The 21,100-nt window shown below is 45.2% G+C and overlaps 1 protein-coding gene across 1 annotated transcript in view; it reads left to right on the plus strand.

The window, feature by feature from the left end:
• Positions 1-21,100, plus strand: part of Pgm1 (phosphoglucomutase 1) — a 57,131-nt gene that overhangs the window by 18,026 nt on the left and 18,005 nt on the right. Inside the window, exons 2-7 of the mRNA XM_021627168.2 lie at positions 12,415-12,577; positions 13,009-13,155; positions 14,461-14,586; positions 15,644-15,834; positions 17,094-17,248; positions 19,559-19,674. Of these exons, the coding sequence (XP_021482843.1) occupies positions 12,415-12,577; positions 13,009-13,155; positions 14,461-14,586; positions 15,644-15,834; positions 17,094-17,248; positions 19,559-19,674 (898 nt within the window). The remainder of the gene's footprint in view (positions 1-12,414; positions 12,578-13,008; positions 13,156-14,460; positions 14,587-15,643; positions 15,835-17,093; positions 17,249-19,558; positions 19,675-21,100) is intronic.

Here is a 21,100-nt window from a genome sequence, read left to right on the forward strand (position 1 = left end):
TCCCCAGACCTAACTTGTAGAACTTGGAAAAGGAGTTTCTCTAACCTTGCTTTGCACACTCTCTAAGTAGTGCAGTGTTAACTTGGAAGCACAGAGGGATCAAGTAAATGTTGTCCAAGGCCACTCAGCTAGAGACTGGAAAGCTGAGGGTCAGATCCTGTCAGTGGCCGTGAAGTCCACTCATTTAAGTGTTATAATGCATCTAGGGGGAAAAAGTTGTGTATTCCAAGTTTTGAGTGTTCTGTTACTGTTTATAATTCTGATAAGTCTTCTTTTTTAAAGTTAGGATTATGGTTTTAAATAGCCTGTTGTCAGCTGTGATCACAAGGCTGAGGTAATAGCCCACCTTCCTTAATTGCATTTAAAATACAAAATATATTTACATTTTCTATAATGGCTCCAAAAATATTAATACTGATGGAGTATCTCTAATTTTAAAAACACTAAAATCTGCCAGGTGGGGTGGTACATGCCTGTAATCCCAGCACTCGGGGTTAGGTGGATCTCTGTGAGTTCAAGGCCAGCCTTATCTACAAAGTAAGTCTGGGATAGCCAACGGCACAGAGAAACTCTTTCAAAAACACAAAAACCAAACCAAACCAAACAAACAAAAAACCCCACTAAAATATAGAATACTCTAAAAATCTGATACTTTTGAGCACCGATAGAAAACCACATGTGGGAAATTCCACACATGACTTCATATGGCAAATCACAGTGAAATCATAGGCACACTAGAATTTTTGCAGAGTTACCCCTCAGGCTATGTGCAAAAGATGGATATGAACAAAATGAATTTACCTAGACCTAGATTCCATTCCTAAGACATCTGATTTTGTATTAATGCAAACATTCCAGAAATCAGAAGAACCCGAAATTGGAAACGCTTGTGGTGTAGAGAATTTTGGGTAAGAGATACTCAATGTGTACTGTAAACTTGATTTTTGTCTCTCTACAAGGTATACTTTGCCATTCTATACTTAATTCTAAATGTATGTTTTAAAATGCCCACATAGGGGCTGGTGATGTAGTTCTGTGTACAATGCTTGCCTATCAGGCTCAACATCATGGATTCCATTCCCAGCACACACTCCCCCAAACCAAATCCACTGAATCACTCATGCATTCGCTTACCTCATGCAACTAGGGAGTTACTTTCCTAGTTGAATGAGGGTGGTGCTGTGAGCTGGCTAGTGCAGGCTGGCCAGGGATCTGGATGTGCAGCCGTCTGGTCCAGAGCGCCAGCGCCACAGAGAGTCTCCGTGATCTCTGCTCCTGGCATGTATTTCCTAATAGCGGTGTCTGATATCCTGAACTCCTACACTGCAAGGTTCAGAAGATACAGCTAATCCACTTGCTGCTTGACTCTGTTTGGGATTCTTTTCTTATTTCTTCCCCGCATTAAAAGGGCCCCGTGCCTAGAGACATGGAACTGGTATGGTAGTCATTTTTGAGTATCCTGTGGATCCCTGGCTATTGGAAACAGTTCCGCTGATAGGCTCATGATATGATGAGTCTTGTCCCTCTAGTCCTTTCATCTGCCTAAAGGGCTCAGTGGCTCTGGTTTATGTAATTTTAAGTCCCAGTATTGGAGTTCAAGAACTGAAGTGGTTCAGCTTAGTACCCCTGCCCATCATGGATTAGAGTCAGAGCCTCTCGGGCAGGGTAGGGGGCAGTTCTCAGAGGAGAGAGAGAATGAATAGAAGATGAGCATGGAGAAGGGAGGACAGAACCCCCTAGTAGACTCTGGCTGGCTCAGGGACTCAAAGTTGAAGGTGTATTCAGCCAGCAGGGGCTCAGTGCTAGGCAGGTTAGATCCACAAGAATCTTCAAAGCCACCCCAAAACACCAGCCTTGCCTGTTCTGCTTGCCTTGGTCAACCAGCTTTCATTTTCTTGTGTCCTTCCTGCCTTAATATCTCAGTCCTCCGATACCTACAAAAGGAGGTTGACACAACTCCATGTCCTAGCCCAGGTGTTTTTCCAGCCTCGCCCACCCTTGGCATTGCTACGGCTCAGAGCCCTCAGCTCTGTAAGTGTTCCCCCAGGACAATATGTTGGCTACCACACCATGACGGATTCCTCCTGATGTGACTTCTTTCCAACAAATAACCACTCAGCTGTGTTTCTGTCCCTGACCATACCCAGAAGGTGAAAATGTGGTAATCAGTTATCTTTACGTCATTTCCTAGTCAGTCGACAGAGGGTTACCTCAACATTCAAGAGGAGGATGACCCCAGCCTTGTTAATGAGGCAGGTGTTAGGAGCTTACTTTAGAACTTACTGAAGTTTGGAACAGAGTGGGCCTTGCCTTTACTTAGAGCTTCTTGGATGCCATGTATGATACATCCATGATTTACTGCCCATTTCGTTTGAGAGCTAGTTGCATTTTGCAAGCTCAGTTCAATGAAATTACCCGTTCACGGGTGGACTCTCATGTCTTTCAGAGTCATAGGTTTGGGACCTAGTTGTGCCTGTCTCCTAGTTCTGTGCGTGTGATATATTGCAGTGCTGAGCCTGTGTTGGCTTCAGAAATGGATGGGATTTCCCCACCGCCATGGACAAACACTCTAGGCTCTTAGTGGTAGGCATTTTGGGGCCATGGCAAGCGTAGAGAGCTGTGGGCCAGCAGTTGGGTATGCCCTGTTGCTTGTAGCTGAATGAATAGTTGGCTTCCTAGGCTTTGTACCTGACTCAGGGTTAGCACTTCTGTCCCCTAGGCCCACTTCCGTGTCATTTTCTAAAACTGAACCCCATGTATGGAAACATGAACCCACTTGAGTCCTAGGTCCAGTGCTTATATGGGTCTAGTCATAGTAGTTAGCTGCCCAATAAATATGTGTTAATGGAAAGAAAGAGGAACGGAAAGAGAGGGAGAAAGAAAGGAAGGGAAAGAGAGAGGAGAGGGGTTTTCAGCTTGCTGATGAGAAAGGGATTTGGGAGGCCAGGAGTGAAAGGGTTCATAACTCTGCCATTGTGAAATTGATTGGGCCCAAGACCAGTATGAAAGTTCCTTGTCTGAAGGGAGCAATCCTTAAATCCCCCATATGGTTTAAATGTAATCTGTGTCATTGTGAAGGAATACTGGCAGTGCAGGCGAATTCATTAGGCCAAATTGGGTTCACTCTGCTCGACAGTAGCATTTCTAAAGATGAAGTTCAACCTTTTCTGGAGAGCTAAAACGGATGAGTTTCTTAATAGCTGCCCCGCTTAGTCCGAGTGGCTCAGGAAGCTTAATGTTTTTAATGCCTCTTTCTTTTTACCCCACTTCACAGTCCATCTAACACTGCTGCTTCTGGTAATATTTTTATATGAGGTTGAGCTCTATGGTGTCTGTAAAATTACGACCTCGTCTTTTTTTTTTTTTTTTTGAGAAAGTAAGCTTTCTACAGTAAGCGTCTGCCATGTGTCCCTCAGACCTCCTTTTGCATATTGATAAATAGACTGGGCACGTGCAGTCAACTAGATGGATACTTTTGTAATTCCAACTTCAGAGAGCACTTTACCAGCAAGTGGCCCAGCTGGAGCAGAAGACATGCTGGAGTGTAAATGTGGTAGGTGGGCAGAAAAGCTGGGTGGTTATGCCCAAGCACCCTCATGCCCACGTGCTCCTGAATGTACCCTAGGACATCGAGATCTCATTAGGATGGTCGCAGTGCCTTGGGTGGCTGTTCTGTTAGTGCAATGAAGAGACCACTAGAATAATATTTTATAAATTTGGCTCTGTGGTTGCATATGCCAAGACACATATGTTGGTCTAATTTGCAAGGCTATAAGAAATGAAGGGGATCTTGGCACAGAACCTAAAGTAGGTGAATTTAAAAAAAAAAAATCTACTTGTAATAAGTCAAAAGAGTTATGGTATATAGCCATGAATAAAATAAGCTTTTAAAATCAGTTTCAAAGAATTTCATTTTTTAAAACAGGAGCCCTAAATAAGCTATAAAAAAGTGGTTGACTTTTGGCTGTCTGGTTCTCAACCTAAGACGTGTGCCTCATGAGCGATTCCACATCTGCAGTTTCTCTTTCTCTTTGCTTTCAGTTGGCGAGGCCGGCAGTATACCTTTACAGTTTGGCCTCAAGGGTATATTAACTCTCCAGCCCTGGATCATAACTAAATTTAAAAGGATCTTATCCATCTGTCTCTTCCACAAACTCTCACACTGGTCTACTATATTGACAACATTGTACTGACTGGTCCAAGTGAGCAGGAGGTAGCAACTACTTTGGACTTGTTGGTAACACGTACATACCTCAGAGGACGGGAAATAAATCAAATTCAAGGGCCTTCTGCCTCAGTGAAATTCTTAAGCACCCAGTGGTATGGGGCGTGCAGAGATATTCCTTCTAAGGTGAAGGATAACTTACTGCACCTGCCCCCTCCTACCTCCGAGGAAGAAGCATGTTTGCATTCTGTAGACAGCACATTCCCCGCTTGGGTGTGTTACTCTGGCCCAGACACCAAGTGACTCGGTAGCTTTGAGTGGGGCCTAGAATAGGAGAAGGAAGGGTCTACAACAGGCCGAGGCCGCTGTGCAGACTGCTCTACCGTTTGGATCTTATTATCCAGCAGACTGGATGGTACTTGAGGTATCAGTAGCTGATAGGTATGCCCCTGTCTGCTATATGAAGGGGACAGGCTCCCCTGCCAAGTAAACTGCTCTTCAGCCATGGGTTCATTAGCTCTGCTGGTTGTGTGCTATGCAGTCCCCAGAGCACAGGACCACTTCTGCCCCTGAGAGGATAGGTAGCTGCTTGCAGAGCTTCTCTGCTGTCACGCTTTGACTGGCAAAATACAAAAGACAAACTACATTTTGTCTTTGGAAGGTGGCAATTCACGGCTCCTTTCAAGACCTTGCTCCCCAGTTTCTATCAGACTCCCTAGACGTGTGTGACCAAGCCTGCTTTATTGCTTTTTGAGCATCTTTAACAAGTTCAAAACTTTGACGATAGATACAGCTTCTTAATTGGTAACTTCTGCTGACCCTGATAAGAAACTCACAAGTATGTGTTTAAATATATTATTAAGAAAATCTTGGGAATCAGAGGAAATTAGATAAAATGTTTGCTTAGATAAAATGTTTTAAAACATTTTAGGTTCTTGTAAAAGACAGTTTGCTTCATTAAAAAAAAAAAGTTTTCTTGAGGGGCCTGGAGAAATGCTCAGTGGTTAAGAACAGGTCCTATTCTTCCAGAGTTTGGTTCCCTCCACCCACACCGAGCTCATACTTCACAGCTGTCTGTAACTCCAGCGCCAGGGGATCCCTTGTCCACTTCTGGACTCCTATAGGTACCTGCAAACATAACACACATGTACCCAGACATACACATATCCACATAAAGTGTTTTCTTGAGACTAGAGTCTGTTTAAACCAGGCATGGTATCACATGCTTGTATGCCAGCACTTGACAAGCAGAGGTCAGCAGGATTTCAAGTTGCAATCCAGTGTGAGCTACGTGACCAAAGCCAGTCTGGGCCACATAGTGAGACCCTATCTAAAGTAATTGATCTTATCGTCCTATTATTTGTCTAATTATTAGTAACAGATTCAGCCTTATACACAGAGGAAAATACAAATATCAGCTCCTCACTGTTCTGGATTTCTCAAAACTTTGGTGGATCCCCAAAGTGTTTTGTTTTGTTTTGTTTTGTTAATAAATTTAAGGGAACTGCCTAGCTGTTAGTCGGTGGATACTCTTGCTAAATCATTTTTAGCCCCAGTGCCCCTGGGCTGTGCCTTTCTGACAGGTCCATTTCCAGCAAGCTGTATTCCAGCCCTGTTTGGTTAAATTCTTGGTGGTCAATGAGCACCAAGATGATTATTCCTTGTGTACCTGGGATTGCATGTGGGAAGGATGTAATCGTGTGGGCATCAGAATGGCAGTGAAATGAAGAGACCAGAGGTAACTGAGATCCCTCTCTCCCATTTTAAGCTTGACCTTTTCTTTGCTCAGTGCTTCCAAGCAACTTCAGCTGCAGATGGCCCAGAGGCTCCAGTTCAGGGGGCAGCCCGAAGAGTGAGAGCCACACCAGGTGTCTTGTTCTAACCTGCTCTAGGGGACTGCAGTTGTTCCATCTTCGCCTTGGCTTCAAGAGTGGAGGCTGGCAGCTGTCTGGTGTCTGAAACCAAAGTCTGCAGCGGGCAGCGCTCCGGAGCGCTCTGCCCTAACAGGAAACAAGGCAGAAATAGTTGAAGGGTGTTCAGCTTCATTGTGTGGGCAGAAGAATCCTCATCGGAACGACTTTGAAGATCTGCTTGGTTGTGGGGGTATGGGTGGGTGTGTGGCTTACAACTTTTTTTTCAAGAGACAGCCACGGCAGGGAATAACCAGGCTTTCTCACTGAGAGTGATGGTCCAGGAAAAACTCTTCTGTTATTTACTGAAAGAACAGTGTGGAAGCTTCAGGTCTGATAGACACTTCCGGGGACCCTCATCTACTTTCTGGACATCCTCTCGGAGCCAAGTTTTGGATATGAAAGATGAGTGACTTTGAAGAGTGGATTTCTGGGACATACAGGAAAACAGAAGAGGGTCCACTCCCGCTGCTGACTTTTGCTACAGCCCCCTACCATGACCAGAAGCCGGGGACAAGTGGATTGCGGAAGAACACCTATTACTTTGAGGCAAAGCCTTGCTATCTGGAGAATTTCATCCAGAGCATATTCTTTTCCATAGACCTAAAAGATCGACAGGGATCATCACTGGTGGTCGGTGGAGATGGGCGGTATTTTAATAAATCAGCAATAGAGACAATAGTGCAGATGGCAGCTGCCAATGGGGTTGGTATACAATAAGTATTAGTGCATCTCTGGCCTTCCAAGTAACTTTTAAAATACATAGGTGTGGGTACATGATCCACACCTCAGTTCTAACCCCCACTTAATCGCATTGTGACCCCAGAGATGGAATGTTGTGAAAATGCTCCAGAATGACAGCAGTGATACAGGGATCCGGGAATTTGTATGCGCTGTGCTCCGTTCCTGGAGCTTGGAAAGTACCTGTTGCTTTGTAGACACGAAAAGCATGCTCCGGCCCCTAAACTTTTGTTGAGTGTTTGCTAGCTAGCTAGCTTCTAGAATTGTCCGTGTCCAAAGAGAGCTGTCATAAGTGGTGGCAAGGGGAGGATTTGCTGTGTGTTCAATGGCTTCCTTGCTGACGTTCAGTCATTTGTCAAACAGGAAAACAAAGGCAGGGCATGCTGTTGTTTGTGGATCTGGTAGTCATGTAAAAAAGTATTGGGGGTGGGGGTTTGGAGGTTAGGTGTGAGCCATCAGGGAGGACCATTACAGAGGGATCTGCTTATAATGATCTGGGACCCAAAGAAGCCTTCTATGAGGGTGACTTTGTGCAGCAGGGTAGGGATCACAGCTCTTGAGTGGTGATAATCCAAGTTAGGTTCTGCCGAAGCTGCATCACGGACGCACGTTGGCCCGATTAAGCAAATTAGAAGGAAAATGGCAAAAGCACTGCTCTTGATAGTAGAACAACTGTACAGCTCACTTTTACAGGAAGGTCTATGTCAGGACAATGCTGGGTTTCTTTTGCACATTCCTCTGGAGGCCCAAAACCGTGTGTGCGTGTGCGTGTGTGTGTGTGTGTTTGAGTGTGCACGCTTTAAACAATACTTACCTAAAATTTGAAACACACATTCTTTAGTTATCTGAAAAGGTTTAAAGTTGTACTTTTTTGGGGGAAGAAATCCTGGTCTGGAGAACATAATATTGAGCATTGCAATCAAATGTGTTGGGCATTCATTTTCAGTCTATCTGAATACGTACCAAGCAGGTGTTTGCAAAAACAGACAACAACAAAAGGCAAGCCACTAGGGTAAGCTTGAAGTATTACGTGCTATTGTCTTTGGTATAGGGTTTCCTTTGAACTCTGGGTTCAGAACCTGAATGCCTGTCATGTAAAAGTTGCTGATAAAGAACTCAAATATGAAATTATTATGAAGCATACACATTTTTAAGATAAAATGTGACATGCTGTAAATTTCTTCTTTGAGGAACGCTGCTCAGGGAATGGTATTAAAGATGCTTTAATCTTTTGAGAGGGACGAATGGAACATTATTTCTCCATATATCTAGGCTGTTGAGTGGATCTGGTATACTGTCCCCTCTGCTCTGATAGATTTGGCTTCATTAAAGGTTTTTTTTTTTTTTTTTTTTTTTTTTTTGGTTTGAAGCTGAAGGATGTGGAAGAGGTGGCGGGAATGTGTAATTCAGGCAGACTCTACAGACATTCTCTGATTGACTGTCTGAAGGTTTGCTAAATAATACATTTCAGAGATGATAATTGATTAAATATGGTATGGTAACTGCCTATTTTTTAAGGCTGTGGCAGCTTGAGCAATATTTTCAAGGGCATTCCTTATTTAAAAATAGCACTGCATTGAAGGTAGTCATGCCGGCTGGCTGAATCACTTTAAAGACACTTAGTAGACTGATCAAGTGCTTTAATCTGATAAAAACCATGGAATTTTAAAGAGCTTGCTTAGTTTCCTCTTTTCTAACATAGCCCACATTCTGGCGGCTTTAATGTCTCCGGTTGTGGTAGGGTGCAGGGAATCTAAAGGAAGGATAGTTATTACCATGATGTTAGCAAAACACAGTGGTTACTCACCATTGTCAGTAGCCACTCCCCTCATGACTGCTCTGTGGAGGGCTTTTTAGTAAGCCAAACGGAGCCTGTCATCTTTCTCTTTCTGTGTCCTCATGCATCTGTGTATTCCTTTTCTATATCTGGTGCATCTGTGAGGTACAGGCTATAATTAGGCTTCATTGGACGTTTCTCTTTATTCTCATTTGCATAGAGCTGTCTGTTTTCACTGGACATTTTAATGCACAAAGTGAGTTTTTGGCGGGCCCCATGTAGACTGTTAGTGTCTCACTTTGTCCTCAGAGCTTTAAAGCTGGAGAAGGTTCGGGTTAAATAAGAAAGGACTGTGTTTGTGGCTAGCAGGACAAAGAAAATGAAGGGTCTTCTTCCTCCTCTTCCTCGCTACTGAAACACAAGAACCACCACACTCTATTTCCCCTTCACTAGGGGAGGCGGCACACAGCATCATCTTTGTCATTCTAAGCATTTCCAGTGCTCTGCAACAATTATCACTGTCCACCACCAGGACCTTTCCATCATCCCAAACAGAAACTCCACACCCATTAAACAGTCATTCCCCATACCTGCATTTTCCAGCCTCTGGTATCTCTAACTCTACCCCCTATCTCTGTACATCTGCCTGTCCTGGATCCCTCCTGTAAGTTATGTTGTCCAGTGCTTGGCTGCTGGTGTCTGGCCTACTTCAGTTAGCAGAACATTTTCATGACCTGCTGGGGCATGGGTCAGAATTTCCTTCTTTCCTCTTCGAGTTTTAAAAAGTTTTTAAGCCAGGCATCGTGGTCAGGTCCTGTACTCTCAGCACTAGGGAGGCTAATGCAGAATGATTGTGAGTTTGAAGGTAGCTTGGGATAAATAGCAAGACACTGTCTCAAAATAGAAAATAAAAAAAAAATTAATCTTGATCCGACAGATGTCTTTCTAATCACTTTCCCTATGCATAGATAGCAATGCCATCTTTAACCAATACAATAACCAATTTAAAAAAGCAATTTAATTGTTTTCTTTTAAACCTATCATTATTCACTGGCACAGCTGTTTCAGTTGTATGGTTCAATAGTGTTTACCTGCAATACATCTTCAGAATGTTTTTATCTTTGATTCTTCACCGGTTGAATAGCTCTTCATTTCTTCACCTACCCCCACCACCCCGGGCAGCTGCCATTCTTCTTTCTGTTTCTCTGGTTCTGATGATTTTTAGATATCTCATATAAGTGGAGTCATGCATTGGTCTGTCTTTGAGGTGTCCTCGGGGTTCCTTTTTCATATTGTAATGTGTGACAGGAATTCCTGCTCTATAATGTGCTTTATCTCTACTTTTCTACTGCTCCACCCCCTCGTTCTCTGCAGTACAGCCTCCAGTCTGGATTCTTTCTATTTCAAGGCTGAGTAATACTCCATTTTGTGTGTGTGTGTGTGTGTGTGTGTGTGTGTGTGTGTGTGATGCATTGTATATCCATTCCTTCTTCTCTAGCAGGATGCTTGTGTTCTTTTCTCCTCTGGCTGTTGTGAGGGATACTGCTACAAACAGTGCTGTGTGAGCATCTGAGTCCTGCTGGGTCCTCTGGGGATAATCAGGGGGGAGGGAGGGGCTTGCGGAGCGTGTGCAGCGGGGACTGGTTTTTAACAGGACGGCATTGCGTTTGAACATCAGCTGGGCGAGCTGCACCATGGGACTCAGTGTGCTGGAGCCAGGAAGGGTTGGTGGGAAGTGCAATGAGGGGTGGTTGCAAAGGTACAGGCATCTTTATGGATGAGGGTAACAGCACTGTCCTCCCTAGGCAAGCCAAGGCGGTCCGTGGGCGCCTGTTTTAGAGCCTTTAGCCCCTCAAGAGAGAAGCAGCCCTGGGTTTTCTTACTTTGGTTTCAGCTGCCATTCTTAACCTTTTTGCACAATCTCTGCAGCCTGCAGTTGTGGCTGCCCAGAGATCTCACCATAGGGAGTGGGAGAATGAAGGGTGATTTGCACGGTGTAGCTTCTTGTTTGCCCGACCCTCCTTCCATCCCAGTCACATCTAACATCAAGTAAAAGTTGGTGTGTTCAGCGTGAGAAGACATTTTCAGATGACTCAAACAGTGGCTCATAAACCACCACGCCTAAGTTCCTCTCAGAGACATGTAAAATTTAAAGTTATCACATAGAGAAACCCCTGGAGGAGGGAGACGTTCTCATCGCCCCGTTCCTTCCCCAGATCCAACTAACGTGCAGTGTGACGTGTTCTGGCCCTCGTGCACCTGTGGCTGGAGTTCTTTTCCATGAGTCCTTACCAGGAGAGGGAAGAGCTGTGGAGACAGCTTTGGGAATGTTTACCTGGTAGCAACAAATTCACTTTCAGGGACCAAAAGTACCATGATTTACAGTGTTGGTTCCATGCCTCCCGCAGGCTCTTCTTAGGGGTAGACATTCAAATTAGGGAGTGTGGGGGAGGGGGCTGGTTAGGGGGAGAGGTGTATCATAAGGGAGTCGAGCCTTGGGTGACCTCTTGTGGGTCTAGGAGTCACAAAGCTCACACTTCCCAGGACATATTCTCTCGGAATCCAGGTATCTCATGGCATTTTTCACATCAGAAATACATTGTTTGGGGTGGAGAGGTGTCGGTGATCAAGGGTGTGTACAGCTCTTGCAGAGGACCCAAGTTAGGTTCCCAGCACCCATATTGGGCAGCTCACAGCCTCCTGTAAGAGCAGCTTCGGGGAATCTGACACTTCTGGGCTCTGTATGCAACTGCATTCATGTACATGTGTGTGTGCGCACACGCACACACACACACACACACACACACACACACAGACCTGGACACCCATAAGCATAATCTAAAATAAAAATAATTTTTTTAAAAAGGAAATACATCCTCTACCACCAAGTCTTCTCCACTACAAAAAAAAAAAAAAACAAAAAACAAAAACAACAATAACAAAAACCCATAAACAAGCAAACAAACAACAAACCTAATGAAAAATTAAAAGCAAAAGGCAAAACACATTCTTGATTGGTTCTTCTTTCAGAACAGTGAATGGAGACAGCACAAAGTCCCCATGGTCTAATAATTCTTAATATGGCATTTCCTCCAAGGAACTGAACAAACGTCTTTCCAGCCTGGGTTATGTTAAAACAGTTTTCACTTTAGCGAAAGGGGTTTCAAGAGCCGGGCTGATCCCGTCCGTGAGAGATGCAGGAAAACGAGTTGGGAACCAAGTAAAAGTTACAGTGTTTGATTTCCTCGGCCACCACTCCTCACGTTCTTGTCTCAGGCTCAGGAGATAATCGAGCTGTACCCCAACATGATGTACCTCAAGGATCCCACTATGTAAACGCCAACCATGCCTGGGAAGAGAAATGTGTAAGATGCGTTTTGTGTTATTGTTGACATCACGTACAATCCTTCTGCTTTTTAAGGGTCTTAATTACAAAAGCCCTTTTCTCTGGCTAGAGTTCCTTTAACAAGTCAAGCCTATGTTCGGCTTTCTCAGTCCTTCGGTACATCCACATTGAGAACCTGACCTGGACAGGCTATTATGCTTGCACTGAGTTTTCTTGCTTACAGCACCCCGATGCACTATTCCAAAACTACAAAACTTCACGGGAAAAAAAGAAAGAAAAAGGTGGCTTTGCTCAGCAGCTCTGATTCTATCTCAGAAATGTGGTGGCGATATCCAAGATGCTGATATTTCCTTAAGAAAACAGCTTTGCTGGTCCAACAGTGTCTTCATTGTTTTGTTTTGTTTTCCTTCTTGCCCTAGCATTTCTTTGTGGTAACTTTGGATTTATGTATTCTTATATGGATTTCTTCTCCTAGATTGGCCGCCTGGTCATTGGACAGAATGGCATCCTTTCTACCCCTGCTGTATCCTGCATCATCCGAAAAATCAAAGCCATCGGTGGGATCATTCTGACGGCCAGCCACAATCCAGGGGGCCCTAATGGAGACTTTGGAATTAAATTCAATATTTCTAATGGGGGTGAGTATTCTGTCATCTGGAGAACAGGCAGCTACAGCTGGATAGGCTAGTACCAGGAAACCTGGGCTCTGGTTCTCAGCTTAAGAAGGGCTTTGCTTCCCTTTGGAGATGGTGAAGTACTTCTTGGTCCTCTGTGCCTTCCTTGTAATGAATTGCAGTGAACGTGGCATTTTGTCTTAGACAATTCTAATTGCCGTAAGCTGACACATGCCTGCAATCCTAGCACTTAGAAGGCTGTGACAGGAGAATTGTGAACTCAAGGCCAATTTGAGCTATATAGTGAGACCATATCTCAAAAGCACCCAGGAGAAAAGAACCCCAGTGCTTTGTGATCTAGTGGAAGTGTGCTAGGGTAGTGGGGCTGCTGGGTGGTGGATTGTGTTTTCACGTGAGCTGCATACGGTGACCCTTGCCTGCTCTCTGCTTTGTAGGCCCTGCTCCAGAAGCAATCACTGATAAAATCTTCCAAATCAGCAAGACAATTGAAGAATACGCCATTTGCCCTGACTTGAAGGTAGACCTCAGTGTTCTGGGAAAGCAGCAGTTTGACCTGGAAAACAAGTTCAAGCCCTTCACAGGCATGTCTACCTCGTCTCCTGCCCCCCCTGCAGGCTGTTAACCTCCTCCTCTCCCTGCACACTGCCGTTTCCAACCTGAGGAGTTTTCCCTTTGGGGTTTTATGAAAGTGGGTCTTCAGCTTTGGACAGTGGTGGACTATGCGCATTTCCTGGATCCTTACTTAGCAGAACTGGGGTTTGTTTGGGGAGTGTAGAGAGCTGGGCCGCTGGCCTTGTGAATGGTGTAAGGAAATATGACTCTGGGTGATTAGTTTCCAACTCTCTCGGCCTCGGTGTCCACAGCAGCCTTGACGAGAAGGCTACCGTGAGACTTGGTAATCTCATTGGGCTTTCTCCTATGTTATTCTCATAACCAGCCTGCGGGGATAGCACCATCACTGCAGACTATCAGCGGAGGAAGAAGCAAAAGCAGACAGAGAGGTCAAGAAACAGGCTCGCTAGTCAATGAGCAGTAAAACCAGCTTTCAGAGTCTTTGCTAATGGTTCTCAAGCCTGGCTTTTCAATCCCCATCCCCAACATTCGGTCAGATCCATCTGACTGTTCCGGTTGCATGAAACTCCCTGAAAAGGCAGTGCTGGGTTGCAGTCTGTTGTTGAATGTCAAGGCATTGCAGTATCTACGCAATAAACATTTGTAAATTCATATTAAGAAGATGAGAGGGCTTCCTTTGTCACCCGCATTTGGCCTAGCTCAGCTTGTCCCCGTCCCCCCCCACTAGACGACCTTAGAGAGTACATGGAGGGCTGACAGTTGTACTAAAATAAACAAAGTGCCGAATGTTCTTGGGGTTTGGAAGCCACTGCTAGAGAGTTCCAGAGACTCCCCGTGCCTTCAAAATATCCAGAACTGCTGAGCAAAGACAATACTAGTTTTACATACGGAAAGGGATTCATTGAGGAAGCTTCCCCCCTCCCCCCTTTTACTGGACCTCGAAAAAGAAAATTAAAGAAAAGTAGGTATTATCTTTTCTGTCAACCATGATGGCAAAATGAAAGTGATTTGGGGCACATGTAGGGACAGCGGGTGACAATATGGAGTTCATCTAGCCTCTGCTGGGAATGTGAGTGCCCCACCCTCCCTGGGCAAGTTCCTAAATTCCAAACCTTGAGTTTCCTTGTCAGTAAAATCATATGAATAACATTTATGTCCAAGGAAAATTGTTAGTATATATAGAATGACATTAAACAGCCATCACAGTGGCCCTTTTGAATAGTTACTGCAGGCTTGTAGAAATAGAATTAGTTCAGAGTAGAATAAGTCTGGGCGTGTCTTGCTTTTCCTTTCAATGTTCCCTATTCTCACAGTGGAGATTGTGGACTCGGTGGAGGCCTATGCCACAATGCTGAGAAACATCTTTGACTTCAACGCGCTGAAGGAACTGCTGTCTGGCCCAAACCGACTGAAGATCCGCATAGACGCCATGCATGGAGGTGCAGACGGACGGATCTACAAAGACGGGGGCGTGGGGGTGGGGCGCTCTCTGCTTCGTGTGCACGATGCCTTCACAACCTTCTTCCCAAGCCTGTCAGGGCTGAAACAGAGTTACCTCACAAGCATTTCAGACCTGTGTTTACACAGTTACCAAGTCTCACTGTAGGCGTGCAGAGCGGTAGAGATGTCCCTCACTGTAGGCGGGAGTGAAGGTCAGGGTTTTCACATTAAGCCCCGGGCTTTGAGTCCCTTGCAGCTGCTGTGGATCCTCTCTGTCCCTCAGCAAGTCACTCACGTTTCTTCCAACGCATCCCCACACACTCTGAAGGGTGACAGCGGCTTGCTCAATAGCTAGCTGCAGTGGCCATGTTCTCGGGCCCCATCCCCACTGCTTCCACCCCCTCCTTTTCTTAGCTGAGGGCCAGGGCAAGCTAAGGATTAAACTCGGCAGCAACGGGATATGCATTTCCTGCCCATCTTCTTCCGTGAGCTGTCTGACTGGGCCGGCAGGGACAGCTATGTCTATGAACTGAAGCCATGAGACTTTCCCATGTATAGATCATGAAACATGACTATACAGGTTTTCTGCCTATTCTGCAACAATTCAAAACCGTAGCCTATTTGAGTGGCAGCGGTCGGTATAGAACTTACACACTTGTCTGTGTGGTTGGGGCAGAATGCTTGTGCCTGGGCCCTTTCACGGGCCTGTGGGGAGCTTCCTGATGCACTGCAGACCACCCTGAGCAAGTCTCCTGCTGGGCTGCGGCCTTCCATTGGGTCATCGTTGGCTCTCTGGTCTTGATAGAACGAGTCTCCCTCCTCCTTCACGTGAAAGGCTTGTGTCCTCAGCTGGTCAGTAGACATGGCAGGGCTCTTTTGCACATGCTTGGGAAATGGGCAGAGACTTGGCAGATGACTCCCTTCAAAGACTGATATCTGGGGATCTGAAGTTGCCCACGCCATTCTCATTCCCACAGTGTGTTCCTCTCACCCTTCAGCTGACACGTGTTTTACTAAGTTTTACGTTTGGGCCATTCATGTTTTAATTTGTTACAGTTGTGGGACCGTATGTAAAGAAGATCCTCTGCGAAGAGCTTGGCGCCCCCGCAAACTCAGCAGTGAACTGTGTTCCCCTGGAGGATTTTGGAGGCCACCACCCCGACCCCAACCTCACCTACGCTGCTGACCTGGTGGAGACCATGAAGTCAGGAGAGCATGATTTTGGGGCTGCCTTTGATGGTGATGGGGTGGGTATAAGTACACTTAAATGATTTCTCTTGCAAGCTGGGCCTTGCAGGCAGGGGGAGGAGGGGATTGCAGTTTCTACCAGACCATCGGAGCCTCCTGAGTGGCTCTCAAGGGCCTCCTATTGCACCAGAGGTCAGGGCCAAATCATTCGAAGACCTTCTTGAACAGAAACAAAAGTCTTTGAAATGTAACCAACACGTTTAATTTCAGGCACTTGTATTTGCTGAGTGGGGGGTTTAGGTTCCAGATAGCATCTAATTGCTGTACTTCATAAGCTGCAGAAGTTGTAGATACTGGTCCTTAGGTAGGCCTCAGCTAGCCCCTGCTAGTCATTTAATCTCTACGGGTCTCCTCTTATAGCATACCCATGCATTTGTTACTACTAGGTGAATAGTGAAACTATAGACAGTATAATAACCATGTTAAGAGAATTAACACTTCATTCTTTCTCCGAAATGAAAATTCTGTATCTAAATTTCTCCTTACATTGGTGACCACGTGAAAACCAAGGAGATTGTCTTGGCTGTGTAACCCCGTGTGTCACCAACAGTAAATGCCCTGTTTATTACACTGATGTTTTCTTTTTGCTGCTGCACCAGCGAAAAGCTACTGCCTCCTGAAGACGAATATTGTCCCCACATCAAAACTTAGGAAAGTTAAAGGGGCTCAGAGCAGACACTGATGGCGCATCTTCCAGTGCTGTTCTGACGCTGCCCCGCACATCCTGAGGTGCTGGGGTGGGGCTGTGTCTGGGCATCTCAGAAGCAGCGGAGGTGGCAGCCTTCTTTATTGGGCCCAGTATCAGCTGGAGGGAACCATGATTTAGAAGTCCTTCTTTAGAGAAGTCTGCCTTTGTTCCTCAAAGGATGCCCAGTAGACCTGTCAAACTGCGTAAACAGCCAACATTTCCTCTCTTGTACATCCTTTCCCGTCCTCTGGGAGAGACATGATTGGTTCCAGAGTTTGCAAAGGTCTAGGAGGTTCAAGTTAGTGGCCCCTGGAGGGAGAACAGAGGGCTTAGCTCAAAGGAGGTTTGTGCTTGCACTTTAATTGAAACCAGTTCTGACTCTTGGGCACGGAGGTACCTTTGGTCTCACAGTGCTGAACAAATCCACTTAAAAAAAAAAAAGAATCCAGTGCTTAAAACCCAGTGTGAATATAAGATCCATTTTGAATTTTGTAAAACCGCACTGTTGGTTGTTTCTCTTGTTTACTGTTTGATTAAAAGGTCTTACTTTGCATCTCCCTTCTTCCAAAGGATCGGAACATGATTCTGGGCAAGCACGGGTTCTTTGTGAACCCTTCTGACTCCGTGGCCGTCATCGCTGCCAACATCTTCAGCATTCCGTATTTCCAGCAGACCGGGGTCCGTGGCTTTGCCCGCAGCATGCCCACGAGTGGCGCCCTGGACCGGTAGGTCTTCCTTCTTGGGCCCACCTGTGTCAGATCACACTGTTGTTCTTTATGCCCGTCACTGTGCCTGGAACATGCATCATCCCCTCCAAGCTTTGAGAGCGCCGCAGCCTTTCCCGAATGAGGTGTTTTCAGGTTAGGTCTTTTCCATGCTTCGCCGGCATCCTGCAGTTCTCCTGCTGGGTGCTTGTCACACTCTGTTCTGACAGGCCATCTGCTTGATGGGCTCCACAGCTAGGCCGTCTCTTCGGCAGAGAAGACACTTCTTTCCCCACAGTTCTAGATCCAGCTTTGCAGTGTTCCTAAATATAATCGATAGGCACCGATTCATTGTTCCCTTTTTTATGAATGAGTAAGTGCATGTTCGTGAATAAATGAATGGATGGCACCTTCTTTGTATTTAAAACATTGTTCTTGATTTATGCAGGATTATTTTGCTGAGCAGTGTGCAGGCACCATGATGGAAAACGTAGTGTGAGGGGGGCTCAGTAGTTAAAAACACTGCTCTTCTGGAGGACCTGGGTTCGATCCCCAGCACCTGCATGGTAGCTCACAACCATATATAACTTCAGTTCCTGGGGAATCCAGTGTCCTCTTCTGACCTCCAAGGGCACTGCCCCTATGGTACATAGGTACATGTAGTCAAAGCAGCCATATGCATAAAATAAGAAAGTTTAAAGAGTTATTTAAAGTAGCTTCAGACTTTATTCAGGACTGATTACCCTTGCAGGCTTAAATGCAGTGATGCCTGATTTGTCCAAACTCTAAAGCAGAAAGTTCAAGTAGGTAAAATGGGGGGAAATGCATGTTTTGCAGCGGAAGAAAATCAGTGGCAATAAACAGAGTTTTCAGATGGTCTCATGTCTGTCCACTTATGCATTTTTTCATTTATAGAAAGGGAGCTTATGGAAAACAATTAAAACTTAAAAGGTAATAAATAACAAATGGGTGCTTTTAGAGCATGTCAGGTGAAGAGCAAATGAGTAAAAGCCCATGGCCAAGAGACAAGAAGACTATATTGGTCTAGGCACTTGCAATAGTAGCTAAGCTTTACAAGTGGTCTCTTGTCCAGGTCAGTAAATATTTTATATGTTTGATTAAAGTCATCCAATTCTTATTAGATGCTGTCAATAGCCCCACTTTACTGGTGGATGTCAAAAGATCAAGAAGGCTGTTAAAACTCAGCTGGTAAGTGGGTATATCAGGATTTGAACACAGAGCCCAAGCCCCCAACCAGTAGACCATACAGTGTTTCCCTTTTGGAGAGGAGGTTGTTGTAGAATTACTGCTGGCTTCTCTTCAGTTAATAAGGGCAGAAGCATTAGTGTCAGGATGGTGAATGGAGTTCTTCGTGTTCTCCATCTCTTGGTCCTCCCCGGAACCCTCACTTCAAGAGAGGAGCTGAGTGTCAGGAGTTGCAGCCTTGGCTGAGACGCCACAGCTGACCCAGAGCGGCACCCAGAAGCCTATGTTTCTGCCTCCAGACTCAACATTTGAAGTTCAGAGCTAGTTGATGGCCCTGAAATGCCTTCTGTGTCTTTTCAAGAATGCTTTAGTTACGATTCTTGGAAAAATTGATAGCCTGTACAGACTCAAAGCTGAAACACCTTATCTCAAAGTTCTTTCCTTATTCATTTATTTATCAGTGCTGGGACTCTGAGGCAGGGCCTTGTGCATGCTAAGCATGCTTCCCACCACTGAGCTACAGATGCAGCCCTTCCCAGAGGTCTTCAGGAGTCTAAAGCTGTGTAGGAAGGAGTAAAAGATTTGTTGCAGGAGAAGGAGACTGCCTATCAGAATGAGTGAGGCTGTTTGGAATGGGAGATCCTACAGGTGGGGGTGATAAGAAACACCGTCTGGAAGTTGAGTTTGGGGCTTGTGGGTCGTCTGACCGTGTCACTTGCTCTGATCTGCACCTTCCTGGTGAAATGCTGGCCTCTGCGATTATTAATGAGCACATCAAAACACCATTGTGTTGCTCTTTATAGAATGCTGGTAGATGTGTTTTGTACCCAGACGCATCGGTTTAAATGTCCCAAGCCTGCTGTTTTACTACTGTTAAGCCTCAAGTACTAAACTGATCTGAATGAATCCATTCTTCTTCCTCTTGCACCTTCCTATGAATTCGTACAGAAGAGCCCCTTGTGCCCAAGTTTCCCTTTCTGATTTTCCACCAATCGTAGAATTATGTCTACCTCTAAGAAATGTTAAATGGGACCCTTGATTACAATGATGGTTGATCTTTTCCATCCTCACTTGGCCTTGCTCACAGTCCTGCTGTGATGTAACTTTGATTTCATGCCTTTGAAGGGTAGCAAATGCCACAAAGATCGCTTTGTATGAGACCCCAACCGGCTGGAAGTTTTTTGGGAATTTGATGGATGCAAGCAAACTGTCCCTTTGTGGGGAGGAGAGCTTCGGGACTGGTAAGTTGCACTCATGCTAGCTTCTTTTTTTTTCTTCTCCCACAACTGCTGCCTTGGGGGAAAGTTTAGATTGCCTAGATCCTAGAATAGCAGTGGGAGCTGATGAACCCTAAATCAAGACAGGATTTATATATGACAACCTGGTGAAATATACACATTCAAAAAGCACTGGGTACATTTGGACAGGAGAGCTGGCTTTACTTTCAGAAGGCTCACAACTGCTGAGACAGGAAGTTTGGGGGCCTTCTTGGCAGCATTGGACATTGAGTCTCTAGGGATTAAACACATGATAAACACAGTTCTCTTCTCTTAGTGGCCAAGGAAACCTTAACAAATGTTTTCATTTCTAAGAAGAAATATAGTAGAACAAGTCATATTTTTTTTTGTTTTGTTTTTATGTAAGAAAAAGTTTTGGCATGGCATTAAATCTTTCCCTTTCATAGAGCCAAGTTTTCTGTAGCAACAAGGTTATGATTTATCAGGGTTAACTAAAGGAGACCTTGAGGGTAAAACTAAGTCGATGGGTGATAAAAATGTAAAATTACAGCCTTGGCATGAGGGTCTAAGTGTGGACTGTAGGTGCAAACAAGTGGCATGGAGTGATCTGGTGATCCCTGAGCCCCATTTCTCTGCTTTCCATTCTCGTCTCTGCCAGTCTGAATATTGACCTGAGTTCCGGCTTCCCTCATGACTTCCCGGCTGTCTCATTGCACCCATATCAGTTGCTCTTCCAGACATCTGCATAGGCCTGTGCTCATTTCTAGCCAGGCTGCAGGACTCTTAAGTAGACCCACCTCTCACATTCTCTCTGTCTAACATTTTAAAGTAAAGGGGCTCATCTCTGTGGTCCTTTATTACTCTCTGATCACCTTTTAATAAAGAAAAGATCAAAACCAAGCATTTTCCAGGCTTTACGGTTGAGTGCAGTTCATGCTGTGTTAATCAGGACCAAATACTGATCTTTCCTCCAAACCCAGAGTTTGTGGTGGGAGGTCTGAACTGATAAACTCCAGACGTATTTTTATGAAGTTCTAAGTGGTTCACTGTTCTTGGGAGAATGGCAGCACTTCTTGATAACAAATTCACCCTTTAGAATTGGGATATTAAGAAGGATAGGTGAAGCCGTGGTGGCAGTGGTAGCACATGCCTTTGATCCCAGCACTTGGGAGGCAGAGGCAGGTAGAGTTTGAGTTCCAAGACAGCCATGTCTATATAGAAAAACACTGTCTCCCCCCACCCCCACCCCCCCAAAAAAAAGAAAGACACATCGACAGGTGAATTGGAAGGGTTAACAGTGTCCACAAAGGACCCTGGGTTTTCCAGAATTCTGGGCCTCTAATAAGAGAATAGAAGGGGGCTGAAGAGATGGCTCAGAGGTTGAGAGCACTGCTCCTCTTCCAGAGGTCGTGAGTTCAGTTCCCAGCAA

This window comes from Meriones unguiculatus, chromosome 12 (assembly GCF_030254825.1).
Source record: "Meriones unguiculatus strain TT.TT164.6M chromosome 12, Bangor_MerUng_6.1, whole genome shotgun sequence".
Classification (NCBI taxonomy): domain Eukaryota; kingdom Metazoa; phylum Chordata; class Mammalia; order Rodentia; family Muridae; genus Meriones; species Meriones unguiculatus.